The sequence below is a fragment of the Heliconius melpomene genome, chromosome 2 (genome assembly GCF_056956725.1).
Source record: "Heliconius melpomene rosina isolate 202511_hmr_F chromosome 2, ASM5695672v1, whole genome shotgun sequence".
Taxonomy (NCBI): Eukaryota; Metazoa; Arthropoda; class Insecta; order Lepidoptera; family Nymphalidae; genus Heliconius; species Heliconius melpomene.
Window position 1 is genome coordinate 782,940 of NC_140390.1, and position 22,710 is coordinate 805,649.

Genomic DNA, 22,710 nt, shown 5'->3' on the forward strand with positions numbered 1-22,710 from the left:
AAACTAGATAGAACAAAAACTATTTTTTATATTAACAGTGTAAAATTAATTATATATTTTATTTATTTTCAACTTCAAGATTTATTCCGCAAAGCAAAAGTAAGAATCTGTTGTCAAAACACTCTGTCACCCACTTTCCCGAGGAACGCCGCGCGTCCTTTTTATTAGAGTAAAAAAAAAATATTCATCTTCCATAGTGGCCTTAAATAATTATATGAATATTCAATTTATCCATAACCAAACTGTTGATTCACAAAACAAAAATTTAAAAATCACATCTAACCCACGCGGAAATCGAACCAGCGACCTCTAAACGAAGCCGCGGGTGCGCACTAGTATCTGTAATCATTCCGTATCATTCATTCGACGCCGTTCTCCAACAAGATTGCCTTCACCTGCAGTTTACCGCGAAGTGTTGACCGAGATACTCCTATAGCCGAGGGTAAGTTTTTCTATCTTTTTATTTATTAATGTATCTATATTTTTATCAATATCATATATCAAATATACATATATTGATCTTGATCTTAAATGAAAATTATCTATTTATTTATATTAGAAGTATAGAAAAAGAAATGAAATAGTCTTATTTTTGTTTGTGTCTGTTACATTCTAGTAAAGTTATTAGTGTTGCTTAAATTGTATTACAAAGCTTATTTTTTTAGTATAGAACCTTTTTACCATACAATTCTAGTTCCAACAAATTAGTTCGAGTGAACTTTGAAACGTTTTTTTCGCGTTCTCATTTTATTTCTCACAAATCCTCTGTTAGTGCTACCCTACACTCTTTATTATAGAATAGGGGGGGTAGAGGAGAAATATATGAAAAAATCACCTTTCTAAGTTCAATGGTTTCTCTTGTGCGTTATCGGTCAGTTATTCATTAACGGAACAGTTTTTATGTATGAAAATGTGGTTTAAAAGTGTAATTTGATTTCGACCATGTTTTTTCTTTGGAAACTTCTAAATATTTTAAAATCTTTGTTAATGTTCAAATAGAGGCATTCTATTTGAGGCTATAGTGGCGCAACTAATGTGTAACTGTGAACGCGATAGTTGTGGGGTCGATTCCCACTCGGTGGAATGAATTAATATTTATTAATATTCTCATTTCTTCAGACCAAAGCGAAGCGCGGCATTTAGTTCTGTCACTGTCATTCTGTTCTGCAAAGCGTCAAAAATTGGGGAAGTTCACCCTATCCTGCTATATGCGGGTTGAAGCTGGAAAAAAATAATTAAATCAAATCTGGTGCACACTGTATCCCGGATATAACAAGATAGAAAGAGTAAAGCTATTTTAAAGGCACTCCATTCCAAATTGAGTGGCGGAAATCCGATGGGCAAATAGAGTGGACCGGATTGTCCATGCCCACCCCAAAATCGTTTTGTGCCCACCTTACAAATTTTACTAACAAAAAAATCATATGAAAAAAAACCTTTTACACGAACAGATTCGTTTGTTTGGCTTGTCTGGTTCTATTCTCAATCATTCTGGTAGAATGAGTGGGAATCGAACCCGATAACCTCATGTGTACACTCAGACATCACACCGCGATGACGACCAAAAACAAATATTTATGCTAAATATATTGAAATTTTAACGTTTTTTTAAACGGTCTTATTATTTATAAAAAATCGTTGAATCCAAACTAATTTAAAATCGACTCACGTTATATAGAAGCAGGTTTTTTTATTGTATAACAAATTACATACGCCACAAAATTGTAAGCATTTTTTCCTATGTTTAGGTAATATTGAATGATTATTATCGATAATATACTTCTACTCTTGATCGCTTTCCGGTTTTTTTATCACGGACGGAAAAAACAGAGAATTAAGTGGAATTATGCATAGCAGGGTAGGCAGAGAGAATTTAGCATTAAGACACTCTTGACATACTTGATTTTAAGTCGAATTTTCAAGGTTTGCCTGCTGAGTGGCGGAACTCAGTGAGAATCGAACCAACAACTATCACCTTTACACTCACACCCACTGCCACTACGCCACTGCCTTAAAATTAAATAACTGCGGCTTTGTACCCTGGATTAAATGTAATCTAAAAGTTATTCCATTTGAGGTATCTAGTGCCTGATATAACACTGACCGCAAGTACAGTGGGCTTCATCTAAAAGATAATGTAACTTAGCCTTTAACGTTCCCCAATAATGGGTTATCCAATAGAAAATGATTTTTCCAATCCCAACCAGTAGGAATTCCTGAGATTAGAGCGTTTATCCAAACAAATTATTTAGGTTTCTAATATTAGTATAGATACGATAATATTAGTATAGTACATATACCAGACATTAATAATCCAATGCTTTTAAATAAAATTCTATGAAGCTGAAGAGTTTGTATAGTTAAACGCACTAACCTCAGGAACTACTGATTGCAATTCCTCCTCCATTTGCTTCATTTGTCCATTGACAAATGGAGCAAAGCCATATACATGCCATATAATACATGAGGTTCCATTTAAGCCTACAATACTATCAGAGTTACCTCAGGTTTTTAGAATGTTTTTAGTTATTTCCACTTGCCGATAAAGGCAAAAGACGCGGGTACAAATTAGTCTCCAATAACTTCAAATACAATCTATTTATATACATAATCGTTGTATTTACTTATGCAATAACTAACTTCCTTTGAGGCCAGTAGTAGCGCAGGGCATAAGCGTATGAACAGCGACAGTTGTCGATTCGATTCCCAAGTGGAGTACTGAAACATTTAATATTTTAATTCTTGCTCTAGTAACGCGGCATTGAGTTCTTCGACCTTAGCTTACATTTAGCCTCCATAGTTCATCGAAAAGTGGGGAACGAAAGTATCTTAATGGTAACTTCTATCTTCTTCTTCTTCTTCTTCTTCTTATCTTAACACTAGGTTCCCTCTGCCCACCCTGCTTCGTGACTTAAAACAATCTATTTCTATATATAAACTTTGTATTTACTTATGCAACACTTACTTAACCAGACACGCGCTATCCGGTCTTTGCTTTGGTCTAGATACTAACACTTTGAAACCTTCGCCTTCTATTGCACTTTCTTTCTTTTTGTATATATTACTGACAATATGTTTAATTAGGTATTCTATACAATATCTAAATAATGTATAGAATACCTAAATTATTAATTTTATAGTTTACCTAGCTATTCTATGCAATACCGTAGACTAACATATGTATAAGATGAGAGTCAGGAAGGGAACCTGCTGGCACGTAGGCTATAAGGCTAAGGCAGTAGGTTGGATTGAACTTAGGATAGAGAGAAATTTAGTTTTGAACTGATATGTACGTGTAAACGGTTTATTTTCAAATTTTTTGGGGCTTATTTTTTTACAAACATTCTGAAACCGAGCGGGAAAATGAAAATGATTTATATATGCTTAATGATTTTCCCGAGTGGGAATAGAATACGCAACCGCCGCATTTACTGGGCTGAGCCACAAGGGTCACTCTAACTACGGCTAGGAATTTCTAAATTAACTCAATTTGTACATCCGCTATAGAATTTCATTGAAACTAATTACCTCTTTATTACACATATAATATAAAATATAATGGCCTGGGTTCGATCGAGATTTATTGTAAATTTTGTTTATTAGGATCTTGTGTAAAGGTTAATTAAGCTAAGCTGAAGGTCGGAGGTTCGATTTGAATATAAGTACCTAGGTGTTTATGTTTGTTTTTCTTTTGGTTTTTAAATTGTCTCTGCAGTTCTAAGTTTCGGCTTTCGTTCGTTTCCTTAGCAAACCCTCGTTCGCTTCGATCGCTCTAATGATATAAAAAAACTCTTGAGTGATATGCTATGATGGCTTTGCTATTTTTATCTTGTAGTAACCGCCTGAAATTTGATATATTTGAACTTGCGTTGGGGCTTCACATATCACTTAATAATTTTTATAATTATTAGAATATTGTGGTTCGCCACTCAACACGCAGCCTCAGGAATTCGAAGGAAAATGGGGGAAAATGTGTGGAATGGAATATCTTAAGTCTACATTCCGAAGTTTCTCCGTTTACCCTGCTATATGCGGGATAAAGCGTGAAGACAACCCTTTCAGTTAATAATGTTTAATTTTATTTTATTAAAAAGATTCATAGACTATAACAATATAATTTACTTTCAATTTCAAACCGGAGCTCCTCATTTGACCTTTCGATGCGAAAATTATAATCATCACACGTTCCCAAGGTCATTAGAAATTTGGTGCAAACTAAAATATACCATATTCTAGAAGCATTAGGGTTTTTTATAATTTACTTCTACTTTATTTTAAAACCTATGTTTGCGTTGTTATTGCAATGATATGTATATGAGGTCATAAGTTCAAAGATCATCGGTTTGTTTAAAATTAACCTTTTAGAAAAGCTTGAATTGAACCTTCAATGGGTTTTTTAGGTTTACATTTGTTTTGTACATGTAATAGGGGAGGCAGAGGGAACCTAATATTAATACACTCCGTCCCCCACGCAGCCCCCCAATTTTCGAGACATTGCGCCACTCACTAAACACCAAACAAGGATATCGTTTCTATATTATTTTACTTATAAATTTCACCAAATGGGACTAAAACCTATTCCTCGCATTTAGAATTACATCTTATATCCACTAAGATGGCGCCAGATTTTATGAACTCAAAGGCCTACTTACTAAATGTGACCTTTGAAATGAGGAACTACGGTTAATATTTAACAATAATGAATTTTAAACCAAAAAGCATAATGTTGATAAGTTAACTTTGCTAGTAAAGCCAGTAGTGTCGGTTCACTTCCTGCCAGAAGCATTGCGTTTCGAATTTACAGTCTGTTCCCCACTTTCCGCCCAATTTCCGAAACATTGCGAAACTCTCTCGTTACCAGAGCGAGGAAACTAAAATATTTAAAAAAAAATACTCCGACTGGAAATTGAAGCCACAACCATTACTAACTATGCCACAACGGCTATCAAATTAAAATATCGACCTAGTTATATTAAAAAAGAAAAGATTAGATAAAAAACAAAAGCTTATTCACACAATTACATTATTAAGTAATATTCAGAACAAATATGGACCACCTATCGTTGCGTAAGAGTTCGTCTCCGCCAAATGTCTATACGTGCACTGTTTCTCAATAAAATGAACTGCAATTCTTACAATATATAATGTAATATTCTATTTATAAGTTTTAAGGCTGTTTGGAATGTATGAGATCGTCGTCAACCCAGTTGTGGGTTTGATTTTAAATTCTGGTAACGAGGCCAAGCTCGTTGTTGAGTTCCGCCATTCAACAGCCATTACCTCCAGAATTCGGCAGAAAGTGGGAAACGGAAGTGTCTTAATGGAGAACAGAGTGTTCTAGCACTAGACTCCCAGGTTCCCTCTGCAAATCTGCTATGTGCGGGATGCAGCGTGAAGTCAAATAAAAAAAATCAAATCCATTTTTATCGTGCACAGCTATAAATTATATGAGCCCAAATGTTAATTATGCGTTAAAAATAATAAACAACCTCTTCATATCTCCGGGGGGTTCCCATGGTTGTTCCGTGACCTTCTCTCAGTATCATCAACACTTAATTCTTGAAGGTCAATCGAGTTCTTCACCTTCCTCTCTAACGCGTACTTGTATAATGCGTACTTGCACCAATTTAATTTAAATTAGAGCTTAATTGACATCTCTGAGTATGATATTAAATCTATATTTGACAGAATTACAATTTTAGACCTAATTCTAACCAAGATATTGATACTAGAAGGTCAAAAATTGGTGTCAAATCATCAGCTGATATTTGATCCACCACACCGGTTCAATTCCAAGGCCCGTACTTAATTTAATAGCAAAATAGTGATGTGAAAATGTGTAGTGGGCCGTGACGTGAGGCAAATCGTGAGGCAAGCGTGGCGCAACACTAGCTCGGTACTGACATGTTAGTTTTACTTTCATTTGTTTTTGTTTGAGATTCAATGTTAGATGTTCCAAAGGTTAGTGTTGATATTTTTATGTAAGTAGTAAGAAAGATAGAGGGCTAGTGTTGAGACACTCCGTTCCCTACATACCGACCAATTTTCGAGACATTGGCACGCATGCTGGGTGGCGCCTGTCTCAGCATTTTGTTTTGTTACTAAAATGAGGAAAATAAATTTATTTAATTCCCTGAGTGGGAGTCGAACCCCAAATTGGAACCCGCCTATAAATTACGAATCTCTATAATATACCATTCTAAAACAAACATTCCTATATCCAAATACAAATATTCGAAACAATAGAAGTATTACCGCCCAATATCATCGATTAATGACTAGGATACGCCCACTTCTGTAACTAAACACTGATTGTACGTCATCGGAGTTAAACATATGTTTTGAATTAGGTTACTTAGATAATATTTTGTAATTTAATATTAAATATTTTAAAAGAGTTATATGAACTCTTAATAAAGAAAAAAAAAAAATAGGACGTAGCTGGAATTGAACCCGAACGTCTTGGAATCCATTTACTAAGCCATATGTTATCGTCAAGCTCCGTGGTTACTAGGTTCCCTCTGCTTACCCTGCTATGTGCGGAATACAATGTGACGCTAAAGAAATAAAATTAATATGTTCATTAGATTTACGAGTGTGTCGAAGCAAACGAACGTATTTTATGAAAGAAAACAAATAAATATATTGAGTGACGCTTTTAAGGACAGCATTTCAATGATGTTAGAAATATTTTCCTTATAATAAACTATAAATAATTCGTGTTACAGAGCACTAATTAAATTAGATTATTTGTGCATATTATATAATTATTTTTTTATTTATATGTTTGTTTGTTTAGGTGGGTACTTATTTAGAATCTTACATCATCGTCTCAGAATTTATTAAGAAATTAGGTACCTATATTCTTTTTAGCTTTACGCTATTTCCCGCATGTAGCAGTAGAAATAATATAATAATTAATATAAATTCATAATTATTGATTCCGAGTTCCACCAATCTTCATGGAATGTCCCGATGTCGTGCGAATAGTGAAGAACAGAGTGTCTTAACACTAGTAGTTTGTCTCTGCCTACTCTGCTATGCGAAAAAAAAATCTATTCTATTTAAATTGCTATTTGATGCTATTTCTATTTAAATTGTACATACATATTAAAAAATCTAAATGCGCACGTGTTTTTACTGATATTCGTTTTCTTTGGGTCGTGGTAGAGAGATGGAACCTAGTGTCAAAACATTCTGCTCCCATCTTTATGCAAAATATTTCAGACATTGAGTATAGAGTGTCGAAACTCACCGTTGAGGATTATCTTGTTGTCAAAGCGGGGAAATGAAAATAATTCATTTTTACAAGATGTTGTTAGACGTCTACATCATTCATAAAACTTAATAAGACTAAAAACATAAATAAAATAATAAAGCTATTAATTTTAATGACATGGAATTTTGTAATTTTAACTAAGAGCTACTTACTTTATTGTTTCAACATGTATAATGTTTCTTGCAAAATATTTTAAGCATTTGTTCTTATTTAAACACACTAATGTATATCATTGAAATTGACATTAAGACCTTCGTAGCGAAGTGGAATAATGGCTGTGATTTGACGGTTGTGGGTTCGATTAATATTTTCAATTCTTAACTCTGGCATCAACGCTAAATGCCCGTCGTTGAACTTATCTACTCAACAGGCAATATCTCGGATAGAATTTTTTTCGGAATTTTTCGGAATTCGGAAGCGGATTTTTTCGGAATTCTTTGTAATTCAGCGGAAAGTGGGAAACGGAGTGTTTTAACACTAGAAGCGCCGCCGTCCCATTTTTGACCCAAACGCAAGGTTGATTGTATATAACTTTTTTATTTGTTAATTTATGTAGATGATTTTTTTTTACTATTACCAATTTTACACCTTTATTTAATTAAAAATATAAATAATTTTATAGCAGTCATACTTTTTGAAAAAAAATTAGATTTACCTAGAACTGCCGCTGGGTCATTTTTGTCCCGCCATTATTATTTTATTATTTGAGGATAAGTAGTTTTTAGTTTAGTTATAGTTTGACATATTTTCATGGAAAATGGAGGGGAAAGGGCAATGCGGGGGCGGAAAAAAAATTAATAGTAGGTTTAGCAGTCAATGCCTAAGTTTTTAGGGTTCTGTAGCTTTTAAGAAAAAAAAACCCTTATAAGATCATTTTTGTGTCCATCCGTCTGTCTGTGCCTTTATCTCAGGAATGCTTGGAGAAATCGAGTTGATATTCATATGAGTATATGAATATGAACTATATGACGAACTACAGTCCCTTGATTTCCTGAAAAAGCGCCCTTAAAAAAAGATATGACTATTTATATAGTAAAAAACATGTATTTCGACACTATAAAAGGAATCAAATTAATAAGGTACTTTCAGTTAACTTAGAATTATGAAATTTGGCAGCTAGCATCTACATGTAGTACTAGTACAGGAAAAAATCTGAAAACTATAAATTTATGTATAAATCTTTAAAAATAATAGCCTGAATAGTGGGGTAAAATTGGTGTCAATACTAAATTTTGCCGCTAGTCCAAGTGAGGTATCAGATGAAAGGATGACTAAGCTAGGCTTGAATTTCAGAAAAACACTTGATACCAAATGTGGGCAATTGTAGGGTAGGTAGAGGGAACCTGGGAACCTAGTGCTATGCACTCCGCTGGCATTTTCCGCCGAATTCTGGAGGCATTACCACGCAATGTTAAAAATCATCTGTGATGTATCACTGATGAAGAATATATTAATGCATTACTTGGCCTAATAATAATATTAACTAATTTCAATAACTTATAATTTTGTAAGAGTTATTCAGTTAGTTGTCACGACCTTAGAACGTATTAGAAATATTTGATTCTTTTTTTTGTGTTTTATTTTTTGGTACTTTTATGTTTGTAAAAGAATAAGAATTGATTATTAAATATGGTGTACATATTTTACGAATTATTTTAATAATATTTTTTTTGTATTATACCAACAATCAACGTAATAAGTAGAATGGGACAAATTTGTCACGACGGCGGTTCAAGGGGGGTATCAATCTTCGGCACTTCTAGTGTTAACACCAGGTTCCCTCTGCCTACCCTACCTGTGTGAGGGATACAGCGTGAAGCTGAAAAAAAAATTTAATATACAAATAAGCCCTCATGTTCTTTAGATGTTTTGTTATCATTGGATATTTCACGTTGTATTTATTTGATTTTGTTATTTCTTTCAATTTAACATTATTTATTTTTTTCATTTATTGATTGGTTGGCTCCGATTAAAAGTTTATTAGTATATAATAGATTAGGTCTCTAATCAAACCACTCATTAAAAAAGAAATGTTTAAGTAAATTTATCCTCTGAAATGGTTCTCGAACCCACGACCATCATCTATACAGCTGGAGACTATTATTGTTTTATTAAAGATTCTATACATTTTTATGTTTTTGCAGTAGTTATTTAGATTGCACTGTCCCTGCAAAGGTCGTCGTAACGTCGCCAGAGCACATTCGAATTCGTATTACCACATTCCTTTCTACACATTTTTTTTCTTATTTGACAATTATTATTATAATTTTGGAGAGGCCTATGTCCAGCAGTGGACGAGGACAGGCTGATGATGATGATGATGATGATGATTATAATTTAAACCACACTCGCGTTAATATTAAATATTTAATATTTTCCATGTCACTCAACAGGAAATCAAATCTTCTTTTCACTAGAACGACCAAATGAAAATAATTCATTTCCTTAGTGAAAATTCAGTAGTTTTGCAGGCATTGCGTTTTAAGTGGCGGAACTTAACGCCGCATTTTACCTCGTTACCAGAGCGAGGAAAATGAAAATATTCAATACATCATTTCTCGATTGCGAATCAACCCTCTAAATTATTAATTAATTTTTGCATATTTATTTTATAATCCTAAAAGTAACTTAACACGTCTTAATTATAATATTATAACAAAATGAACCAAATATCGGTTACAGTAGAACTCGATCGCGGTCAAGTGTAGAAATGTGATAGCCGGTCAAGGTAGCCTTACCTAAAGTGTATCAATTACGCAGGCACTTGTCTTTATTATATCAACCAAATATTTGGGCAAGGTCGTTTGAAAATTAGCTAATCCTTACTCTTAAGTAGGACCTGGGAACCTAGTGAAAACATTGCGGGTTAACAAGCGGAACTCATCAACGTGCTTCGTCGATGTGAGCTAGGAAATGAAACTTTCAAGTATAGTATATATATATATAATCGAACCCAAAACCTTTAATAACGTTAACTTCAAATATGGTATATCGCCACCACATAATGCCATCTTGGTTATGTTGGCACAGTGGGACAGCATCTTATTGTAAACGAGGGTTATGGGTTTGAACCCCGCGGGGAACGTATTATTTTTATTTGTCCGCTTATTAATAAACAAAGTGCGTTTGAAATGTTCTTTCCCCGGCCTGGCTAGATAAACCGCATCATTCATTGTCAATTTGAAAAAACAGAGTGTCTTAACACTAAGTTTTCTTAGCATTGAATTATGCGGAAATCAAATAGGATATAGCACAGAAAAACTTACGCAGTGCCTGCCTACATATGTATATAATAAAATTCAAACGTGAACAAAAGATACAATCTAAGGCAACTAATATTATTGCCGTGACCGTGATGTCATCTCCTGCAAAACTTATAATAAGATGAGCAATAAAGTAGCGACAACATCTAATATTATTTAGTTTATATGATTCTGTATAAAAATATATATATTGTTTTTTCCTATAATAATAGAGAACTTAATGTTTAATCACTATACCCTATTTTCCAGACAATTGTTGATATATAGTATCTCCCAACTCAACGATGCGTTTTTTGCCATTCCAGAGCTTACAGCCACTGGATGTTCCCTCATAGCGGCAAATTACTTTGTTTTTCGGGAGTAACCTAGAGTAAAGGCACTTCCGTTCCTCACTTTCCACCAAATTCTGGAGGCATTGCGTGTAGAGTGGCAGAACTCAATATCCCGTAATAAAAAAATCCCTATAAAAAAATCATTTTCTCGAGTTGTACAGTCGCACAGTCACGCCTCTTTGCCACGAGCGGCCTCTATTACTTTTTATATTGCAAAATTTATTAGAGAACCCTAAATCCGATGAAGATGCGCAGTTTATCGGTAATATGTTATTATATAACATTAACAAATAAAAAGGTTATTTTTCCATCGATTCCATTAGTAGTGATTTCGATTGAAGTGGTTAAGGTTCATTATTCTGTATTTCTATTTTGGAGCACCATATATATATCGTATATTTAAGGGCAAGCTAACAAAGTATAGTGCTATGTCATTTAATTTTCTGTCACTTTCTGACCATTTTTGAAATATGTATTTTGGTGGTACTCAGCACCACATGTTATCAGTATTTAATGCCTGCGTTGAATGTATAACATTTTTTAACATAGTGGGACTAGAACCCGCGCTCGCAAATCATTTAATTTTGGACATTTTTCTTTAGTGTACAATAACATTCCAAAAATAATTCGCAATATTCATCCATCCATCTACTAAAAGTGAAGTGTCTTAATGGGAACGGAGTGTCTTAACAGTAGGTTCCCTGCTTCCCTCTGACTACTCCGCTATGTGCGGAATCTGCAACATAAACTAAAAAAAAAAATTTTATTCCAATAGAAACATTCAATAATACAAATAAACACAAATGCGGATGTTAATAAAGCTCAGGTTATACGATCGTGACCGTGTGACGTACCCACGGACCTTCTTTTATAAGGTAACCATGATTCTTAGAAAAGTAGGCACGTTTTTAAAAATTACAATGTTACGTTTAATATAAATATTAAACGGTCGTAGGTTTTATTCCAAATTGGGGGAAATGATTTTTTTTCCTTGGACTAGTAATGGACGGAAAGTGAAGAAATATTTTTTTTTATTATTAGGTTTTAATAGAATCTTCAATCTTTTCTTGTTTGTTTAACAAATAATGATTGAGAAAACAGTTCACCAATAATGATAGAAAAAAATTGCCATTTTTTTTTGTCTCATTACGTGTTGAGCTACGAAGCTTAACGCTAAACATTGTCATATAAACAGAGCCAACAAATGAGAATATTTAATTTCTCTAAATAAAATTTGAACTCACAATACTCGCGTTTTCATTAATTCTGATTAAATTACATATCAAAGTAAATAAAATCAATATATTATATATTTAATTATCTCCGCTAGCGCCGCGTTGCACGCCGCCGAGCGCCGTGACGCAAGTGCCGTAACTAAAGGTCGTTTAAACGAGTTTGTTGTCGCGTCTTTTACATTCCTTTACCTCTACTATTGTTTATATTCGATATATGGTATCGTGCACGTAAACTTTTCTATATGACATACGTTTTCTTAAAATAATCATCAATTATTAATTATTGAAAATCTGTAAATCATTGGTTTTAAAAAAAACCCACTGAGTTTCTTGCACCGGTTTTTCTCACGTCTGAGGTATGAACTTCAGTTAACTAGTGGTAAATTATCTGACGTTAAAAAAATCAAGCATGTGACTTATTCTTTTGAATAAAATTATTTGATTTGCTTCTGCCGCACAACACAGAATCCCTCCAGAATCCGGCGGAGAGTGGGGAATGGAAGTGATAAATGAGACACTCCGTCTTCCCCTGCCTACCTGCACAGCACAGTGTGAAGCTAAAAAAACATTATTCTTATACAATAGAGAGAAAAGCTCTATTATTTTACTACAGCTCTCCATGGTAACGCCAATTTAAAATATGGCAACAGGCTTATTCTGTAAATGCTAAATTATACATAGGAATGCTATAAAATTATTAAAATCAAGTTTTTATGTGTTTTTTATTTGTTAAATCATATATTAGTCACTCGGTCTAGACATAATCTATGTTTCTTGGTTCTTTTTATTCTGTGGTATAAATAAAAAAATATAGGAAATTGTTGAAATATTATTACAAAATTTGTACATGCTCTGTCTCAATATTAGTAAAACATTAAAATGTCGAGGCTCAGGGATACAAGTGTGCGAATGCAAACGACGGTTGTAGGTTCGATTCACAGGACAGCATACGAAAGGTATGTTAATCACTTGAGAAAGACAACCTGTTTTCCACCCAAATTCCGATACTTTGCGTTACTTACGTTACCGCCGTATTTTTTTACCTGTCCCCCAGTGGGTATTAAATTCACAACACCCTGACGCCACTTTGTCCACTGAATCACCGTGGCCTCAATATACCCATTTTATATGAACGAACGTTCAAATTAGATAAGAGATACAATCACTAAGTGAGCACTATTACCGAAATTTGATTAGAGATAATGTAAATGTCATATTCTATAACATCGTTTTATCTAAAGTGTAAAAGCTTTTATGATTCACGTAACGAATTATGTTCATTTTATATTAAATCTAAATAAATGAACTTCACGGAATGGTAAGCCAGGGCGAACTTAGTGTTAAGACACTCCATTCCTCAATTTCCGTCGAATTCTGTAGAGAGTAGAGTGGAGCGCAGGAACGCCGCGCAACAGCACAGAGAACACAGAAGTTTTTGTCAACACAGAGCGAAGAAGCATCACACATTTAACCTTAGCAGGGTAGTCAGAGAGAATGGAGCGCCAAACGCTACGGTCTCTGCATACCTCTTTCGCCCCGTCCAATTTCATAGGAGAGTATATGTCCGGCAGAGGGAAAGCTGGGTCTGGCACTAAAAAAATACTAGAATTTTAAGACACTCCGTCCCTTTTATGGGACCCTCGTTCCCATATCGCAGAATTTTAAAGTACAGTATATCAATATTTTTTTATATTTTAATCATAAAAGTAATAAAATGGGAGAGGGTCTCAACGGAAACTCTTAATTTCCAGATGCTGGTCACAGTCCTGCTCATCGTGTCGAGCGTAGCACTCACAAGCTGCGACGTGGTGCATTTAGAGCCTCAGCCGAGCACCGAACCCCCACCAGCGCCGTACGCCTTCGCGTACACAGCGGGCAGATACCCGGGACATGTTGACCGGGAACACGCTGAAGAGAGCGATGGCAGTGGAGTTGTGAAAGGTAAAGAAATTATTGAGACTATGTAATAGTAAAATAATGTATTAAGGCTGAAATGTCAGAAATATTGGATTCTTTAAAAACAAAACAAAATTGATGAAGAAACGTTTATAGATTTTTGCAGATATGTAAAGAAGAATTTAAAAAACACGCTTTAAGTTTCTTCTATCATTAAATATGTTGTAAATAGATAGATAAAACAGACGCATATAGCCGAGTAAGCTAGCTCAATTTTCGTAATATTGCATTATGTTGTTGCTGCCAGAACGGAGAATTCAAAATAATTAAATCATCTAAATGAGAATCGAACCCACTACTGTCGAGTTTAGATGTTGCGCCGCTGCGTCACGACGGTACCAGGTTTGCTAATATTTTCGTTTTTTAGTTTGCCTCCCTGTAATTTTTTGTCCAAATAAAAATAATATCTAAAAGTGTTCATGTCAAGAAATATTAAAAACAACACATTTTACTTACAATTTCAGGTCACTTCTCATACGTAGACCCTCGTCAGAAAGTGAGGACTGTCGAATATGTAGCAGATAAGGAAGGCTTCCACCCACTGCTGAGCGATGTGCCGCCAGAACACCCAGCTGATTCAGAATCAGTTGCCAAAGCCAAGGGTCGCCACTTCGAACTTTATGCCAAAATCGCTGAAGAACACGCCAACCATCCTTTCCCTGATGGTATGTATTTTAAATCACTTATAGCGGATACGTTTTTACCTTAAACATTTTAAGCAAAGAAACACTTTTTGTAAAAAAAAGTCTTTAAAGGAATTAATCGCGTATATTTGAGTATTATAATTTTTTTTTAAAAAAGCAATAAAAGTCCTGTAGGCGTTTTCACTTTTTTGAGATAGAATGGCGTAAATATATGATTCTTCTGTCCTCAATGAAAAAAAGTATACAGTATGGTTAATTTGATTTAATTTTTGAATTGTATTCTCCTTCAGAAACATCAGTCCCCCGTCAATCAGCAGCAGTAGCAGCAGCAGCAGCGAAACACGCCCAACTGTTCCGAGTAATAGCTGAACAGCACGCTCGTATAGCTGCTGAGAGGGAAGCCCTCCAACGGGAGGAGGACGAACGGCAACACTTGCAGGAACTTGGACAATAAACATGGACTGTATACTATATGAAATAGACTAAATTTTCAATTTTAGGCATTTGTTTATTTGTGTTAGGTACTATTGATATTTAATGTATAATGTATTAGAAGTAGCGTCAACATAAACATTAAATTGTGTAAGAATTAGTAACTTGTCTGTTAATAATATAATTATTTCATATAGCTTAAAGATATATTAAGGTCGTAAAAAATCTTAGTTTCTTTAAATATATAAATATATATAAGCACTGAAACAAAATACAGTTATTTTTAAACTGTATTGAGCACCAATAACTTCACGAAGGTAACATAGAATGGAGAATACCAGTATTTTTTTGTACTTTTAATGTTATGCTGATGCCTCTTTTATTATGATTTTAACTTGCCGATATTTTATGTGTATTACTTAAATTTATTGTTATTTTTTTATTTATTTTTCAACTTATTAAAAAAGTATTCTCATTTATCTGTAATAGTATTCAAATATAGCTAAGTATATAAGTAATTTTAGAAATTATCTTTGTAATTTAGATACAAAATTAAAAGATGAAAATGTTTTAGTTAATCTGTTTTATAATCTGTAATGTACTTCTTGTCTATAATTTATTATTATTATTTAGTATCAATATATTTTTTTATTTTCTAAATATTTTCTTTGCTGACCATACCTTGATTTTCTATAGATTTTTTATTATATAGTGCTTTTATAATACATTGAATACTAATTTATATGAAAAAAAAAACAAAACTTTTGTAATTTTATACATTCATACAATTGCCATATTGAAATTAATTAAATAATTAAAATGTTATATAAATATGCTTTAGTTTTCTTTATAAATTTAGACAAAAATATTACATTGCCCTCAGTGGAAGAAAGGTCCATCCTTACAATCTTCACTTTCACATTTATAATATTTATATAAGTAGGATAGGATAGTAGCTACGAGAATAAAAGCTATAATAAATGAATAATAAGCAAATTTAATGATGAAAATTATTTATTAGTAAATAGTAAACATATATAAAGAAAAGCCAATTTCAAATGGTCAGTTCAGATCTCTTCTCTAGATCGTCGAATCTATCCGCTAGTGGTGTCTGTAAATTAAAAACATATTATATTATATATTTTTTAAGTCATTGCCTACTTAGTGGCGGAGCTCAACGCCGTGCTTTTTGCCTTGTTGCCAGAGCGAAGAAATGGAAAATAAGTAATATTTTATTTCTCCAAGCAGGAATCAAACTCAGAACCGTCGCGTTTACAATCACACGCTTGCACCACTGCGCCACGACTCCATCTAAAAATACTGAGTTCCTTTATGAAAAATGTACTGCTGCAATTTTTTTACTTTCACGCTGTATCCCGCAATAACAGGGGAGTCAAAATAAATCTAGTGTTAAGACACTCGGTTACCGCATACCCGCATTCAATCTAATTTTAAGTCTTTGTTTAGTGAGTGGCGAAACTCAACGCCGCGCTTAAACCACTTCCAATGATTATGCTCCTATTACGCCGCTCAAATATTCGCAATGAGTTCCGCCAATCAACATACAATAACTCGAGAATTGGGTAGAAAATAAAGAACGTGTCTTAACACTAGCGTGAAGCTAGACTATAAAATATTTAAAACTCACTGGTAGTGGGGGGTGGTGGTGGGGGACCGCCTCCGAAACAACCAGCTGCCTGACGGTTTTCTTTGATACCAGCTTTAGGGCCAATGCTCATGCCGCTCTAAAAAAGATATGAAGAGAAATGTTACACAAATATATATTTTTTAATATTCCAGGTATATACCCAAAACTTTGTTATTGGTAAAAAATACTCAATATTCTGAAAAGTTATTAATTATTATATGAAAAAAATAATAATAAGTATTATATTATTTATCAGAAATTTTGTTAATTTTAGGACAAAAATAAAGTACGGTGAATAAAGCGATTTAAAAATAATCCTTCTTTATAACACATACGGAATTCGGACAGAAAGCGAAGAGCTAAGTGTCTGGCAACTATATTCTTCACTTATATGCAAAAAAAAAAGAAATTTAAAATCAAACTTAAACACTATCATAATAAAATATTATATGCTTACTACAGCAGCGAAAATAACAGCCATGATGACCAGGAACAAGGCGAGGAACTTCATATTGATACAATACCTTCAATACTGATCTATATCAAAGTCACGCAGCCTTATATACTATGGAAAATCTAACTTCGCCTATAGAGTCTATGGAAAAAACTGAAAATGTATAGAATACTATACCCTAATGATAGTAGTTTACGAGACAAAATTAGTATTTTCTCTTGTATAAAAAAAATAGAATAAACATAATTTCGATTTAAATCATTTTTCCAGGCGACAGACCGATGATAAATATGTATGTAATTGTATGCAGGCTTAGTGATTTGTTAATATTATTTTAAATTGCTATATAATTTTATATTATTTGACTTAAACGATGAACATATACGAATTGCTGGGTAAATAGAGTTATGGGTATTTAGAGTTGTTTATGATTGCATATCAGTCCTCGAGGTCTCGGTTGAGGCCGTCATGATGCAGGGACGCGAGGGTGGGTGGGCTACTTGGGGATTGCATTATTATTTATTCATCATCATCATCATCATCATCATCAGCCTGTCCTCGTCCACTGCTGGACATAGACCTCTTTGCGAATATCGTCACCTCATCTAGCTGGAGGACGTCCTACATATAAAAACAGAAATTATTATTTATTAATAAATAGAAATATCTATATATTATACTATTATCTTCTTAAGTCCGTTGAGTTCAACCTACCCCGCTATATGCGGGTTACAGGTTGAAGCTGAGTTTTAAGTTGGTAATAGCTGCTATCATTATAAGAGATTGCCTGGCCTAGCAAATAATGTGCCACCTTTGCCGACGTCAGACCTACACTATGACTTGAACTCTCAAACAAATGCAAAGCTCAGCTGGAGCCTTACTGTATGTATCTTCCATTCGAAGGTTCTTCATTTCCCATTCGTGGGTTTGGTTTAATAAAATAATACCATCACACTTTTGCCACATATCAGTAAAGGCATAAGGAATCTAGAGCTTTTTTTATCAGCTTCAAGCTGCATCCCGCACACAACAGGGTACCTAGTGTTAAGACACCCCATTTTGTGCCAAATTCCAGAATTCGATACTGTGTTGAGTAGCGGAACTCAACGCCGCGTTTTGCCTCGACACCAGAGCGAAGAAAATTAAAATGTTAAATATGTAATTTCGTCGAGTGGAAATCGAATCTACAACCAGTCGCGTTTACCTTGTGTCTCTGTACCACGACTGACCATATATGACTTGAATGACCATAATTGTTAAACTCTTTAAAAAATAGATTCAGGTAAAAGGTAATTCTATACGATATGTTTCGATATTTTATGATATTGGGCGACGCATGGGAAAGGAGTGTTTTAATACAAGGTTCCCTCTGCCTACCACTCTACAGGGATACATCGTGAAGCGTATAGGTCATACTCATAGATCTTATATTAAGGGAACATCAATAAAATACCAAACAAATGTTGCATATATTTATTCAGTGCCAATTTAAACGCCACTGGTGCTTTAAACTTGAATTCGTCTCTTCATAGAATTAACCCGTGCTGTCTGTAACATAAGAAAATAATAAAAAACATACAACACACAAAGAACAAACAAAGAACAAACAATAACAAACAACAAACAAAGTAAATAGAAAATATATATTTTTTACAAATATAACTATTTACAGCTTAAAGGAACTAAAGTATTGTTGTCTTGTCTTGTGTTATTTTGCTCTGATAATCAATAAGTATAATAAGATTAATAAGATTTATTCTATATTAAAATTCAAAAGTAGATTTTGAAACATACTGGTGGGTGGAGGTGGTGGTGGTGAGGGCCCGCCATTACATCCCGCCTTGCGATTCCCTCTCATTCCGGCATCTGGAATAATTCTCATCCCGCTCTAGAAATAAACATAGTATAAGGTTAGTATATTTGTTTTAATCTTTAATCTTCATATATTTTAAGTTAGGATAGAGAATATAGTAAAAGGTCACTCCAATATCCGCTTTACAAATACCAAAAACCGTAGTAAAAAAAATCAGAAAAAACTAGAATGGAAAGTAGTGATTCTTCAAATCCTAAAAACCTTTAAATGTATACATCTAATATCTATACATAACAATCAAAATGTAACTGATCGCCCTCTTAAATACTTATTGGTTGCATTTATCAACGTAATAGAACTCTATGATTTTTAAAATTTTCGTCTGTTTGTCTGTCCATTTGAGCACGATAATCTCGGAAACAGCGGACAGTCTAAAACGTAAGTACCGTTAGTCTATACCGTAAGTCTATACACAATTTTTTTATAATAATAAACAATTATTATAAAAAAATTGCGATGAATTCGGTCACTCAACACTCAATGCCTGAAGAAATCAGCGGGACGTGGGGAACGGAGAGCTGAAGCTGAATAAATAATAATAAAAAAATACTTACAACACCAACAAATATAATAGCCATGATGGCTACAAGCAACGAGAGGAGCTTCATGATGCACACAATACTAATAATTATAACATTTTCAAACACGCATTAAGTACTATGAAAAAATAAAAGTGTACAGTGTTACAAATGTTAGAATCACTTTATAAGATACTAGTGGACGCGCGCAGCTTCGCTTGCGTATTTAGGGGTGAATTCTAATAAACCACGAAACATGTACTCAATGAAATATTTTTAAGTGTCTAAATTTCAAATTTTATAAAAAATGGTGCCGATTTAAAAAAAATCTATACAAACTTTCAACCTCTTATTTGCACCCTTAGGGGGAGAATTCTAGAAAACGTTGAAACACGTATTCAATTAAATGCTTTTAAAAATCTAAATTTCAAATTTTATAAGAATCGGTGCCGATTTAAATTTTTTTCCATACAAACTTTCAACCCCTATTCCACCCCTTTAGGATTAAAATTTTTCAAAATCCCTTCTTAGTGGATGTCCAGATTACGAAAGTAAACATTTGTCCAAATTTAACGTTTCTACCATCAGCGGTTAAGGCTGTGCGTGCGTCTTACCTCAGTCAGTGAGGACAAGTCCTTTTATATATATAGATGAACAAAAATAAGCCTTATTTCAATTGCATTAAGCGGCATTTCATATTTTTTTAATATTTCATAGGTTTTATATGCACATTAACAATTGCTATACATTTATGACCGCGGCCCCGGAAAGGCTTCGCCTGCTTCTTTTTTTTTCCAGATTAATAAAGTGTATTTTGAAAGAATTGGTTGGCTATTATAGTATGGATATCTATAATTTTATAGGTATATTTAATACATTTATTTTAGTATTACTTAATTTGTCTAGTTTAGTTCTTCATCACATATTTCAATTTAATTTCATCTTAAATTTTTATATATCAATGGGAAACCTTAACACATTGAACGTCTTTCACTTATTACTTATCGTTGTTCAGCTTTTCCTTATAGCTACCCAACAAAACAATCCTTTCAAAACCCTCCAGTCGTTCAGAAAAAATCAAATATCATAGATTCTTATTCTGTTATTATTTTTATATTACCATGAATTATATTTTCGTAAAAATATTAAATGTACAGATACACTTTCTTTTATTTTATTATAGTATATAAATAATTTTTCCAAGCGATGGAGCGATAATAATTCTGTAATAACGTGTAAATATTATACATGTTTATGTAGAATAATTATATATATATTTTATATAAAATGTGCAAAATTATGTCAATTTTATTACAAATAGAATATGGTAGCAAAATTGACATTTCGGTTCAAATATGTATATTATTTGGTTCGCGAGCACTATGTAGCTGCTTGTGAAGATGTTGACGGCGGTAAGGGCGTCCCCTGCGGGACTCGAGCCGATTGGGAGTTAGCTTATTATCTATACAGTCTTTAATATCTGAAAATCTATGAAAAACAAAAACAGGCGGCGACTAGTATAGAAATAAAAATACATGGACTGATAAGCACATTACCATTCTTTGCGTGGTGCAGTCGGGTAAAAAGAAAACTTACCCTTTTATAGTTTTATAGAATTTAGACAGAGTACCTACTGATTATATATAATTGAATGATTTATAATAAAAAATACTTAGATCTTATAAGAAAGGATTATCAATAAAATGTTAAAACATAGTTGCAGTTTGTTTTATTGAATGCCAATTTAAACGCCAGAAGTGCAGTGAACTTGAACTCAGTATTTGCTTGAATTATCTCGTGCTATCTGTAATATAAAAAAATATATATTATACGAGTAAAGTTAAGTAATTATTATTTTCCTACTCCAGTATAATAATATTATATTTGGGTTTGAATATATTTTTTTTAAATAAATCCTCTATCATGCATGTTATTTATTACATATACATAATTACATACTTGAAGGTGGTGGTGGTGGTGGTGGCGGTCCACCATCAAATCCCGCGGCCTCGCGTTTTCCTCTTATTTCCGCATCTGGGATAATTCTCATCCCGCTCTAGAAAATTAAAAAAAGTTAATTTATATAGCAAATTTTAAAATTTTCTATTGAGTGATTTTTAAATTTTTAATACCATTGTATCATATACAACCGTAGAGTTTGATGCTCCATCCCCTTGCACTATCCCCTAGGGGTGTACCTCGGGGTACATTGTTTAATCTAAGGGATGCGATTCAAAAACCAACTTCCCACCATTTAACGATTTTTCCTCTAAATATACTACAATATATTAATATTTCTTAAAAAATAAATAATATTCTACAAACTAACTTAACAAGGCAAAGCGCGGCGTTAAGTTCCGACACTCAAGATGTAATGTTCCGAGAATACAGTGGAAAGTGGAGAATGGAAATGACTTAATGGAGAATGAAATGTCATAATAGCGTGCCTAGGTTCCCACTAACCCTGCCATGTGCGGGATACAAGGTCAAATTTAAAATAATTTTAAAATATGTTGTATACATAGCCATATATTTAAAGTAATAAAATAAAAAAAAATACTTACTACACCAACAAATATAATCGCCACGATGGCAACAATCAACGAGAAGAGCTTCATGATGCACGTATAAATTTTACCAGTTTCAAACACGCTATATATAATACGAAAAAAATGTACATACAGTGTCACAAATCTCCGAAAAATTATATTACACATAAGCAAAAATAAGTCTTATTTCAATAGAGTTAAGGAAAAAATGGATATTTTTTATATATATTTGTTTGTATATCACATGCTGTTTTATGATGATATATTTTTTGTGGGCGATGGACCGGTGATAAGTATTGTATGACAATGTGTAAATTTTGTATATACCTATATAAATATATATCTTCATATAAAATATATAAAATTATGCCAATTTTATGATGAAAGGATTAATGATGGCTATTACTATGTTGGATTTTTTTCAGTTTAGTTCAGTTCTTAGTTTGCTAATTTCTTCACCAATGTTATATGGAGAGCACACGAAGGGGATTGTACGGTAAAAAAGAGGTATAACGTAGTTAAAATAC

At 33.3% G+C, this 22,710-nt stretch overlaps 1 protein-coding gene and 3 long non-coding RNA genes across 4 annotated transcripts; 1 reads left to right on the top strand and 3 right to left on the bottom strand.

The window, feature by feature from the left end:
• The first annotated feature begins 357 nt into the window (after window positions 1-357).
• LOC146540246 (uncharacterized) lies at window positions 358-15,974 on the top strand. The gene is made up of 4 exons (XM_085201332.1): window positions 358-442; window positions 13,861-14,050; window positions 14,530-14,730; window positions 15,000-15,974. The coding sequence occupies exons 2-4, from the start codon at window positions 13,861-13,863 to the stop codon at window positions 15,161-15,163; spliced, it is 555 nt and encodes a 184-aa protein (XP_085057458.1). The 5' UTR covers window positions 358-442; the 3' UTR covers window positions 15,164-15,974.
• Window positions 15,975-16,137: 163 nt separating this feature from the next.
• On the bottom strand, window positions 16,138-17,356 carry LOC146540247 (uncharacterized). The gene is made up of 3 exons (XR_014878981.1): window positions 17,247-17,356; window positions 16,790-16,886; window positions 16,138-16,252 (listed from the first exon to the last, which is right to left on the bottom strand). It is a non-coding gene; the product is annotated as an uncharacterized LOC146540247 (long non-coding RNA).
• A 1,346-nt stretch (window positions 17,357-18,702) lies between these two features.
• Window positions 18,703-19,784, bottom strand: LOC146540248 (uncharacterized). Its single transcript, XR_014879260.1, has 3 exons — window positions 19,671-19,784; window positions 19,038-19,131; window positions 18,703-18,791 (listed from the first exon to the last, which is right to left on the bottom strand). It is a non-coding gene; the product is annotated as an uncharacterized LOC146540248 (long non-coding RNA).
• A 1,565-nt stretch (window positions 19,785-21,349) lies between these two features.
• Window positions 21,350-22,325, bottom strand: LOC146540249 (uncharacterized). The gene is made up of 3 exons (XR_014879262.1): window positions 22,199-22,325; window positions 21,594-21,690; window positions 21,350-21,438 (listed from the first exon to the last, which is right to left on the bottom strand). It is a non-coding gene; the product is annotated as an uncharacterized LOC146540249 (long non-coding RNA).
• Window positions 22,326-22,710: the final 385 nt, after the last annotated feature.